This window comes from Dipodomys ordii, unplaced genomic scaffold (assembly GCF_000151885.1).
Source record: "Dipodomys ordii isolate 6190 unplaced genomic scaffold, Dord_2.0 Scaffold19, whole genome shotgun sequence".
Lineage (NCBI taxonomy): Eukaryota > Metazoa > Chordata > Mammalia > Rodentia > Heteromyidae > Dipodomys > Dipodomys ordii.
Window position 1 is genome coordinate 218,423 of NW_012267235.1, and position 11,593 is coordinate 230,015.

At 48.7% G+C, this 11,593-nt stretch overlaps 2 protein-coding genes across 2 annotated transcripts in view; one reads left to right on the top strand and one right to left on the bottom strand.

The window, feature by feature from the left end:
- The first annotated feature begins 1,605 nt into the window (after positions 1-1,605).
- Positions 1,606-7,183, top strand: Fndc8 (fibronectin type III domain containing 8). Its single transcript, XM_013013283.1, has 4 exons — positions 1,606-1,814; positions 4,309-4,675; positions 6,410-6,646; positions 7,031-7,183. The coding sequence occupies exons 1-4, from the start codon at positions 1,606-1,608 to the stop codon at positions 7,181-7,183; spliced, it is 966 nt and encodes a 321-aa protein (XP_012868737.1).
- Positions 7,184-8,359: 1,176 nt separating this feature from the next.
- Positions 8,360-11,593, bottom strand: part of Nle1 (notchless homolog 1 (Drosophila)) — an 8,906-nt gene continuing 5,672 nt past the window's right edge. Inside the window, exons 10-13 of the mRNA XM_013013494.1 lie at positions 10,869-11,071; positions 9,330-9,489; positions 9,170-9,240; positions 8,360-8,696 (exon numbers count right to left, since the gene is read on the bottom strand). Of these exons, the coding sequence (XP_012868948.1) occupies positions 8,684-8,696; positions 9,170-9,240; positions 9,330-9,489; positions 10,869-11,071 (447 nt within the window). The 3' untranslated portion in view covers positions 8,360-8,683. The remainder of the gene's footprint in view (positions 8,697-9,169; positions 9,241-9,329; positions 9,490-10,868; positions 11,072-11,593) is intronic.

The following is an 11,593-nucleotide window of genomic DNA, read 5'->3' on the forward strand; positions in this document are numbered from 1 at the left end:
GTAAGAAATGTACGCATTATCCTGCCCATGTAATTGTAACCCCTCTGTACAGTATGTTCACAAATAAAATAAAATTAAATTTAAAAAAAGTCACCTTTCCAGTGAATGGGCTGTGTGTCAGCCCCCTACCCCAACCCTGGGGATAATAAATTAAGAAGGAAGGGAGACAGTCTCTACAACAGAATCATAAGTCACGTAATTCCAGGTTATATGACAGGTGCCAAGATGCAGTAAACACGTGCAAATATAATTTGCTATTTGGAAGTGTCCCTTGCAACATCTGCGGGAAGAAATGACTTCACAAACAATATAGTCCAAGATGCGATTTGCATCCATATTTGATAGGTGAGGAAACTGAATCTATGTAAAGCTAAGTCACTTGCCAAAAGTTACACAGAGGGACAACTGGGTTTCAAATATACATCCAAGCTGGGCCTGGTACAAGCCTGAAATCCAAGCTACTCTGGAGGAGGCAGAGACTGAGACTAGAGGACAGAGTTGGAGGTCAGCTCTTGGAAAGGGAAGGTAGCAGTAAAACAGCCAGCCCCTATATCAAAAACAAAATACAGAAACTCTAGCAGCATGGCTCAAGGTGTAAAGAGAAGGCCTTGGCTTCAATCCCCACTGCAAAAACAAAAACAAAATTCACTGACTACAGAGCCAGTGACATTTGAAGAGTCCCCTTCTGACAAAGGGTGAACAACTGCAGCAGTGGTACTCGCTGGACACCACAGCTTGTAGATCAAAGAGAAGGATAAACAGGAAGTGAGGCAAGAGGTGAGATTGTTTTTTAAAAAATTGTACCCATTACCTGACTTATGTAACTGTAACCCTTCTGTATATCACCTTCATAATTACAATAAAAATATTAAAAAGTTAATTGAGAGTAAAAACAGAGGCAAATTAAAAAAAAAAAAAAGGAGTCCTCTTTCTCTCCATCCCTGGAAGTAAGGCCTTGAGAACAACAATAATGTCTGGCCCATTTAAAAAACCCTTCTACAGTTCCTACCATTATCACTCAAGAATTTGAGCTTACTTTGGAGTGAGGGTGTGGCCCATTTAGAATGAATGCCAGCTGCAAACCTAGCCATAAATGAGCTAAAAGCACTCAGCTACCACCTGTGTTTGTCCACCACCCACCTGGCTGGACATAGTGAGCTTTACTGCTGACAGCATCAGGACACAGAGCCTCAGGAGCCACAGACGAAGCCTCCCCTTGTGCAGGGCCTTTCCAGAGCTGCCTCCCTCTGCCAGGTATAGTTTTCTCACCCTTCTGCTCATCATCCTAGGGCACAGGTGTGAAGCACGTAGAGGTAGGTCCTCGGGGGCAGCTGTAGCCCTAGAAGAGGCCTAAGGAGCAGTGCATTGTGTTCCTTGGCTCTACCTCACCCAATACCCTGGCATTTGATAGCTTCAGCTGCATTAGCCAGCTCAAATCAAGGTGAGTCTTGCCTCTAATTGTTACACTGATGATTGTGAAGTCAGCTCATTGCACCCCCATCCCACCCACACTAAGGGTGGGCCCGCTGCCCCCCACAGTTTCTTTCTGCTTCCTGTCAGCTGGGTTGTCCTGCATGCTGAAGGCTGTGGTCCCCAACAAAGCAGATGGCATCCGAGGCGCTCTATAAAGTGGGGGATGGGGAGGAGGCCATAATGAAGAAGGAAACCCTCAATGTCGTAAATGCACTAGAACAACTGCCAAAACCCTTTCCAAATCCTAAGTTCATGAAACGGACCGTCGCTACCAAAGGACTCCCGCTTTCCTCAAGAGGCAGTTTGGTTAACTTATTGGAGCAAGATAACATCAATTTCGAGTAAGATACAAATAAAGTGTAGTCCCTCCCTCCTTTCTAAGGCTCAAGCCAAGGGGTTGGGCCAGGGAAAAAGGCTTGGAGGAGGGTCTTAGAATACCCTCTGTACTCTCCGGGAGGAACAGGTGTACAGGTTGGACCTGTGGTGTACTCCCAAATCAGTTCTTAGACCACGTGGGCTGCCAATATCAGGAGACCTTAGGGAATTAGGGAGAGAGTTTCTTTTTTAAATTATCTTTGTTAGGTAGTTGTATAAAGGGGTTTCAATTCCAGACCTCAGGTTATGAGTAGTACAATGCTTATTGATCAATATCACCCTTTCATTGTTGTCCCCCTGTTCCCCCATCCCAACCCTCAGTTACATAGTTCAGTGTTTTTATATAGTGTACACTGAATATAACGACTGCATTTGATCTCCCTTCTTCCCTACATTCCTGTGTCCATCTCTCCCTTGTCCTCCCCTCAGAATGTTTCAGCTTCCTGGTTTTCAAATGAGTTAGACCCTTGAACTTCTAAGTATACTGTCCTTCAGTCAGTTTGTTTGTATATGCATACAGCCCTGTATATATCATATAGGTTTGTATTTTAGAACTAACTTCCACATGTGAGACAAAACATGAGCAATCTGTATCTCAGAGATTCAATTTTGTTTGTTTTTTGGGTCCGGTCATGGGGCCTGAACTCTGGGCCTGGGCACTGTCCCTCAGCTCTTCAGCTCAAGGCTAGCACTCTACCACTTGAGCCACAGCACCACTTCTGGCTTTTTGCTTATGTGGTGCTGAGGAATCGAACCCAGGGCCTCAAGCATGCAAGGCAAGTGTTCTACCACTGAGCCACCTTCCCAGCCCCTCAGAGATACAATTTAACACAATTGAGATTGAGGCTTGAGGTCTTTTCTGCCCAATCTGGCTGCAAACTAACATCCTCAGATTTCAGCCTCCTGAGTAAATGGTATTACAGATGTGAGCCACCAGTGCCTAGTCCTCTGAGACATTTCAGTTGTGTGTGGATGTAAGCATATAGCAACTAGCCTTGGACTAAGCATTTCTTCCTTTGCATCGTTTATATTTTTTTTAAAAAGAATTGTATTGATGCGCCTCATCTGTGTAAAATGTTTAACTAGTGGGAAATTGTGTGCATTTTTTCTTTGCAACAGCAAATTCATGCAAAGGAAAAATATAAAGTAGTTAAAATGGTGAAACCCTGACAGAACTAGTGCTAGATATGTCGATATAGATGAATCAGAACAACAATGAGAGACAAGAAGCAAGCTGCAGATGGAGATGTACTGGATAATACCTTTTATTTATGGATTGTCTGAAGCCACACAAAACAATAGATCTTGTCTAGGCTTAACATACATATGTAACAGACATAAAAAGAAACACAGTGAATGATGAATAGAAAAATTTAAAACACTCTATTACCTCTGAAGGGAGGATGTTTGTTGTGGCAAAGAAGAGTAATGTCCAGAGGGGTCAAGCTATGCTAAGTGGGTTTTATTTCTGAAGCAGCAGGAGAAGTAAATGGAAGCTTAATATATTATTCTTGGTGTATAGATCTAAAATGTTTCATAGTTACAAAAAAAACAGACTGGAATAAAAAAGTTTTGAGCATTCATCTGATTAAACATATTGTATATAACCTAGACAATTAAATTATATATACATAATTATATATTAAATTATATATTTACATATATTTTATATAATCTACAATTAAATTTACATGCTGTGTATTGTTAGGTGTTATTAAAGTGCAAACATTAATTACATTAAACATTAAATGGTAAATACTGTTCATTACTTAGATATTTGTAGATATTATTCCACATTCCTGGGGCATTTGCACCCCACTTTGGAAGAATAACTTAAAAGTTTTAGTAGCCTCTCAAATTGTGACTCTCAGAACATCCACATCAAAGTCCATCTAAAGATCTTATTTAAAATGTAGCTTCTGCTGGGCGCCAGTGGCTCAAGCCTATAATCCTATCTACTCAGGAGGCTGAGAACTGAGGACTGCGGTTTGAAGCTGGCTCAGGTAGAACAGTCTCTGTGAGACTCTTGTCTCCAATAAACTACTTAAAAACGGGAAGTGGCACTGTGGCTCAACTGTAGAGCGCTAACCTTAAGCACAAAGAGTCTCAGCACCTAGGCCAAGAGTTCAAGCTGAGGGGACTGGAGGGAAAAATGCCCCTTTCTCAGCCAGGTATGGTGGTACACACATGCCTATAATCTTAGAAGGCCAAGATTAGGAGGTTCTAGGCCAGCCTGGACAAAAAAGTTAACAAGATTCCCATCTCAACCAACAAGGGGACGTGGTGGTACCCATCTGCAGATACACAGAAAGTGTAGGTAAAAGGATTGCAGTCTGCGACTGACCTGGATAGGTTTGGCTGAGGCAGACCCCCAGGTGAGCTTGGAGTACAGTACTCAGGTTGGATGGGTTTGGGCAGCAGCCTTCAGCTCATCCCACCACCCTCTCCCTCCTGATCCAGGAAGACAATGCCATTGGAGGATTCTGAGTGCAGCTCCGACGACACCAGCGTGTCCCCCATCTCATCCACCTTGTTGAATCCCATCAAATTGGCCGTGACACAACCCAACAGCAGCTTCTTCGCAGGGATGCTGGAGGGTGAGCTGAACAAGCTCAGTTTTACCACAATGATCAAGAACACAGATAAAGAACTGGCTCTCTGCCCCAGCTCATCCAAGTCCCAAATGGCCACCAAGGGTCTGCTGGACCTTGACAACCCTGCGCTGGACTCAGATACATCCTCAACACGCTCTGAATCCTCTGTGGTCCTGGACGTGCCAGAGGCCCCTTTCATCTGTGAGCACACCGTCAGCGACTCTACAGCTGTGGTGCGTTTCCCTGCCGCCGCTGGTGTGCATCTGGCCAAAGCTGTGTCAGCGGCGAGCTGAGTGGGGAGTGTGAAGATGCTAGCCCTGCAGCCCGATCTCAAGGTCATGGTTTAGGAAGGGAGCGAGGGAGGGCACGCCTGTAGAGAACTCCAGTGCCAGACAGAAAGGGGCTCAGAGCTTTCCGGGTCCATGAGGGAGATTCAGATAGGGGAGATTCGTTAGGGTATCAGAGGAAAAGGAAAGATTAGTTCTAGCTTCAGGAATGAGCATGGAGGCTTTTTAGTAACTTTGAGCTGGGATCCAGAGGTAGGATCTAAACATCTAGAGATAGAGGAAAATTCCCTGGATGGCTGACCACTTTCAGGAAAGGCTTACCACTGGAAGGGCAGAAGATGGACTTTCTCACACTGCCTACTGTATTCTTACAGATTGAAATCTACCTTCCTGGGCCTCCTCCCTAAAGGGTCTGGAGGTAGCCTGGGAATGTGCAGTGTCAACAAGTTCCTGGGTGATACTGAAGTGGTACTTTGGGGACCCACATGTTCAGGAGCACTGTCCTGGAGGATGGAGGGCAGGACAGGGAAGAAGTTAGTATGTAGTTATTTCCTGGTGGCCTTCCAACATTGGGCTTTTCTGTAAGCAGTAAGGTACATCTTTGAACACAGCATTGTGTGTCAAGAGGCCATCTATGTCAATAGACATAGTTGGTTTTTTTTTTCCCTAGTGCAGGGATGGAACCCAGGGCTTCAGAGCACCAGCTAAGCAAGGGCCTATCACTGAGCTACATCCCCAGGCCTGGTAGAGGTAATTTGACTTGCAGTTTAGGGAAGTAACTCTAGAAGCTCCATTGTTGGATAGGCCACACAATTGTGGTCTCCAGATGGACAGCCTCAGTATCTGTCAAATGCCAACTCATTACAGAGATTTAAATTCCCACTCAGGCCCCAGTGGCTCCCATCTATAATCCTAGTTACTCAGTAGGCTGAGATCTAAGGGTCAAGGTTTGAAACTAGCCCAGGCAGACAAATCTGAGACTCATATTTCTGATTAACTATCAAAAAGCTGGAATAGCCGGGCGCTGGTGGCTCACGCCTGTAATCCTAGCTACTCAGGAGGCTGAGATCTGAGGATCGCGGTTCAAAGCCAGCCCGGGCAGGAGACCTTGAGACTCCTATCTCCAATAAACCACCAGAAAACCGGAAGTGGTGCTGTAGCTCAAGTGGTAGAGCACTCGCCTTGAGCTGAAGAGCTGAGGGACAGCGCCCAGGCCCAGAGTTCAAGCCCCACGACCGACAAAAAACAAAAAAGCTGGAACAGGAGGTGTAGCTCAAGTGACAGAGCACCAGCCTTGTGGAAAAAAAGGCCTTGGGCTCAAGTGTCAGTGATGGAAAGGAAAGGAGGGAGGGAAGGGGGATGGAAGAAGTAAGGAAGGAAAGGAGGAAGGTTGATTTAGAGGAAGGAGAAACTGGAAATGGGAGTTCAGACAGAAGACAGTGGGCTCAGGAATCTGCAGTATTGTGAAAACTCCAAGGTGCTTAGGTAGCCTGGGCAACCACTGTTGTGGGTAGAAGAGCTTGGGGTTTGGAACTTGGACCTTCAGGGCAGGTGTCTGCACACAGTGTGCCTTCTTTCAAACATGCCTGAGCTCCAGGTGGGATGGGCATGGGAGGAGCACTGTGACTCTGGTCAGGACAGGCCAGGTCTGAGGAAGCCTCCGGCTCTCTCCTCCCCTAGATTTCCTGGACCTATTCCTTGGGCAAACAGCAGGTCAGTTTCTACCAGGTCCTGTTACAGGAGATGACCAAGAAAAAAGAAGAGTCATCATCCAAGGGCAAGAACCGTCCATGGATCTTCAACAAGATCTTGGGTACCACGGTCAAGCTGATGGAGCTGAAGCCTAATACGAGTTACTGCCTCACTGTCCGTGCAGCCAACACAGCTGGGGTGGGGAAGTGGTGCAAGCCCTACAAGGTGAGCTGGGGAGGCAGGTGTCAGGGAGAGATCTGACCCAGGGACCCCCCGCCCCCCCCCACCCATGTCCCTGGTAGCCTTCCTCTGTCAGGGCCAACAGGCATTAACTATGCTACAATCTGGAGATTTAAGGATTAAGACACAGCTGGGGCCCACCAAGAAGTTTGACAATATTCACACTACAAAGCTCCTGGTCTGTGGGAGTGGTAGTCCTGGACACAGCTGGGGTTTGTGTCATGCCTCTTTGGATCTATTTCCTGCTAGGTGCTATGTAGGATAAGGCCAAGATGCCACTTTGCAGACAAAAAAGGGGGAGACAGATGGTGAAGAGAGCCAGACACAGGGTAGGAAGGTATTCTGAGAGGTTTTCTTGTCTCATTTCAGTTTGCAACTGTGGCCACTGACTTCAACAGCTTCCCTGAGTGCAACCCCATCCAGATCACCGTGCAGCGCAAGGAACCTCAGCGAAGAACAGTGTCCATTGGGCTGGAGGACATGCGAAGGCTGGAGGATCTGGAATACCTATTTCCTTACTAAGGGGAGGGCCCAGGACACCCATCATCTTGCCATCAGCCTTGGCCCAGGGCCCTCAGGGACCAAAATCATGAGATGTACCACTAGCACCATGCCAGAGAACCACTGATTACCCTGTCAGCCCAGGGCATGGCCTGGAGGCAGGGATCTGGGATTCTCACTCCTGGGCTGGGGCCAAAGCTAGATAGATGGGAGTCTCACTCCCTGAAAGACATCTCATGCCAGGCCAGGCTCAGCCACTGCCCACAGCTGCTAGGCTTCCTCTTCCCCCAGACCTGGGCTGGGTCCAGGTCCCTCATTAAAGAACTGCAGGTAGTCCAACACCTCTTAGTTCTGTTTCATGCTGAGGTCAACCTCAGCTGGGCTAGCAACATCCACTTCTTAGATTCAGCCAAGTACAAATGAATAAGGGGCTAGGAGCCAGGGTAGCTGGCAATGGGAGGGTCCCATTCTTCACCTGTTTATGTGTGAAGACTGTTACTCTTCACGAGTGTCCACAGTAACTGGACAGCCAGGAATGGTCAGTGCTGGACCTGGGCAGGGTCTGGCTATATCCATAAGGACCCAGGCAGCCATTTCAGCACCACCAGCTCAGGTGGCTCATCCAAAGTAGGGCGTAGTCATCTAGAAACCAGTGCAGTTTCTAGGACAATGGGAACATCAAGCCAAGTAAGGTGATGGACAGAATTGCAAAAGCATAGCTGGGTGGAACAGTAGAAAAGGACCAGATACTGGCCATTGCTCCAATGATGCAGTACCTACCCTGAGCAGACATACTGTGTGTGGGGATGAGCAGGAATGTAGAGGGAGCATGGAGATATAATCTTGGTCAAAACCTCAGGAGGTCCGGCTGGGGATTACTTTTACTACCCTGTAATACACTTCACAGGGCTACCTGTACCTCTGCTGTCCTGTACAAGTCCTCCAGGACAGTCAAGGCCTTCCTCTCTGGCCCAAAAGCACAATACTTGGGGTCCAGCAGGAGACACCCTGAGAGGTGGATGGGCTGGTGGAACTCTGGCTATATAGAATCCTCATTGTTATCAACAGATCCATGTGGCCGGTGCCAACGTTTGTCACTGGCCTCTCTCTACAGATCCAGGGGCAAGAGGGAAGGGCAATTTCCTGTCATGCAATCCAAGAGAGGGGCCTAGGTTCTATAAGGAATTACAATCTGAACACATAAAAATAAGTTATTTATTTGGCCATAGAGCCTGGATCTGACTGAGCCTGAACCAAGCTGACACTTGGAAGAGGAGGTAGGGGCAGCAGCGGAGGCTGCACAGGGGGCCTGGCCTCCCTACCACTGCCAACACCACCAGGAACAGAGCAGTGCCCATGGGGCCGAGTTCAGCAATAACTTCTAGCGCCTCCACACCACAGGCAGGGGTCCTTTGGGTAGGACACTGCTGCGGTCTGTCAGGAAGCCATGGGCACTGGCACCAGCCATTGTTTTCTGGCAGGGATGGAGTACAAGTGGGGGTTGGAGAACCGTGGGACTCTTCATCTCCGCCATCTGCAGGGAAGGAAGGGAATCAGAATGGGGATCTGAGGCTCTCTGACTTCTGGCCATGCAAATAGCTATATACTTGTAGCCTGACTCGGATGGGAGTTCCCCTAGGACAGCCCCAGGCATGCCCACTGCCAAGCAGGAGCAAGCAGTGCTTTGGCTGTGTGTTTGCTCGCCTTCTATCTACAAAGGTTTAGTAATTCCTGAGAGACACATTAACTAGGTTCTGTGACTGCAGAACCTGAGCCAAAGTGCAGGTCCCAGGACTTTATAGTTCAGTACTCTACCAAGAACTGTACTGTGTTAAGAGAGCACCCCAAGTGCCACCAGGATCTCCCACCACCCCCTAATTTCTGCAGGCCTTGGCTTGCTCAGTGAGAACATGGCGCCACACACCATGGAGAAAGAGGACAGTACTGTGAAGTCCCGAATGAAGTAAAGACAGGAGGGTCAAGTACCCCATCTGCCACCCCACTCACATCCGGAGACACTTGTCCTTCCCACCACTTGCCACTCTCTGGCCATCAGGACTCCAGTCCACGGCATATACCTAAACAAGAGGATGGGAAAGGAGTGGAGTGGTGAGGGCAGAAGGGCCAGGCACAATCCCAGCTCCCTCTGCCCCCTGGGCAGCCGTACCTCATCCGCATGGCCAGGCAGGTCTGTGGCCAGCTTCTGGGCCTTCACGTCCCACACCTTCAGGGTGCTGTCACTGCTGCCACTGACCAGTAGCCGGCTGTCGGCTGACCAAGCGATCTGGTACACGGCACCCACATGGCCACGTAGGGAAGCCAGGTACCTGGGCCATGGAAGATGACCACGGATATCAGACCTTCACACATACCCCCAACCCCTACCCCTGTGCTCCAATGTGGGCTGCCTACAAGAAAGAACTGCCTGGCCCCAGACCATTTTATTCATGACTGCTCACAACTAGTCTATAAAAGTCCTCCATATGAGTTGCTTCTAGGCTGCCTCTTGCCAGGCTTCCAGACCTGTATGACTCTGTGTACCTAAGTCCGTCGCAACCACCTGCCTGGCACATCTGTCTGATGTCTACCCACAGCAGTTTCTTACCACTGGGTGGTATGTGGTATGGGTCAGGCCCATCTGGAACTTTTAAACCAGTACAGGCTAGCTGGGGCTGTGTGCACCAGCCAGTGTTGTCTATGAGATGTAGTTTCCTTAGTTTATTTTGGTGCCAGTCCTGGGGCTTGAACTCAGGGCCTTGGTGCTGTCCCTGAGCCTTTTTGTTTGTTTTTGTCGGTCGTGGGGCCTGAACTCTGGGCCTGGGCGCTGTCCCTCAGCTCTTCAGCTCAAGGATAGTGCGCTACCACTTAAGCCATAGCACCACTTCCAGCTTTTTCTGCTTATGTGGTGCTGAGGAATCGAACCTAGGACCTCGTGCATGCAAGGCAAGCACTCTACCACTGAGCTCCTTCCCAGCCCCTCCCTGAGCTTTTTTGCTCAAGGCTAGCCCTCTACCACTTGAGCTACACCTCCGGTGGTTAGCTGCTGGAGGTGGGTCGCAGGGATTTTCTTGCCTTTAAACCATGATCCTCAGATCTCAGCCTTCTAAAAAGCTAGGATTATAGGCATGAGCCACTGGTGGCCAGCATCTTTATTTTAATAAAGTGAATTATCCATTTCAATGAGCTGTGGAATGCAAGTACACAGGGTGGCACATCAGTTTTCCCTGTTCCCTTTCTCTCCTGAATGTATGTCTTACCTCTCCCTCCAAGAGCCCCTAAGCACACTGTGCCCCCTTACAGCAGTTTCTCAGACTTAAGTGAGTAGCACCCTCTCAAGCTGGCTTACAGGTCTGCACTGGAGCCAGTTCCTCACTTCTTTCCAGCTCCCAGAGCATCATGCCAAGACCATGGGTGTGTGGACCACACTGACTGCACCCACCTATTGCTTCATCCTCTTTGGGCCCACTGCATCCCCATCCCTGCCTCTGCCATTAGCCTTAACATAATTTCTCTCTTGATGGAAAACAAATTAGCATTTTTAGTCCCCACTTAATGCTGAGGTAGGGGGTCTGCATATTGAAGAGGAAGTAGAAAATAGGGAAACCCAGGCCTTTTGCCAGGCTGTGGCAAGGCCGTGAGCGGCACTGCCAAGCTCCTTCTACTGTACACAGCTAAGAGCAAAACGGCCCCCCGCTCCTCAACTTACTTGCCCGTCCTGCCATCCCACAGCTTGATGGACTTGTCAAAGGAGGCACTGGCCACGATGCGGGAGTCAGGAGAAAACAGCACCTGGTTGATGAGGGCCTGATGTCCTGTCATCCGTGCGAGGGGCTTCTTGTCCTCTGCTGGGGACCACAGGAATAAGGTGAAGTCATCTGAGCCAGACACCAGCCTCTCTGGGCCTTGGCCCTGGGCAAGAAAGCACAGTGTGTTGGATGGGGTCAGACACTGACCATTACACCGGGGACAGAGGCCATGATTAGAGGAAGTGAGACCGAGCATGGCCACAAGCTCCCCCATGACAGCAGGCAACTAACTCACTGCCAAAATGAAAAGAAAATACTTTAAAGATAAAGCAAACCAGGCACCGGTGGCTCACACCTGTAATCCTAGCTACTCAGGAGGCTGAGATCTGAGGATCACAGTTCAAAACCAGGCTGGGCACAAAAGTCCATGAGACTCTTATCTCCAATAAACCACCCAGAAAACTGGAAGTAGCTCAAGTGGTAGAGCGCTTGCTTTGAGCTGAAGAGCTGAGGGACATCACCCAGGCCCAGAGTTCAACCCCCATGACTGACATTAAAAAAAAAAAGAAAAAGGGGGCTGGGAAGGTGGCTCAGTGGTAGAGCGCTTGCATTGCATGCATGAGGCCCTGGGTTCGATTCCTCAGCACCACATAAGCAAAAAGAAAAAAGCCGGAAGTGGTGCTGT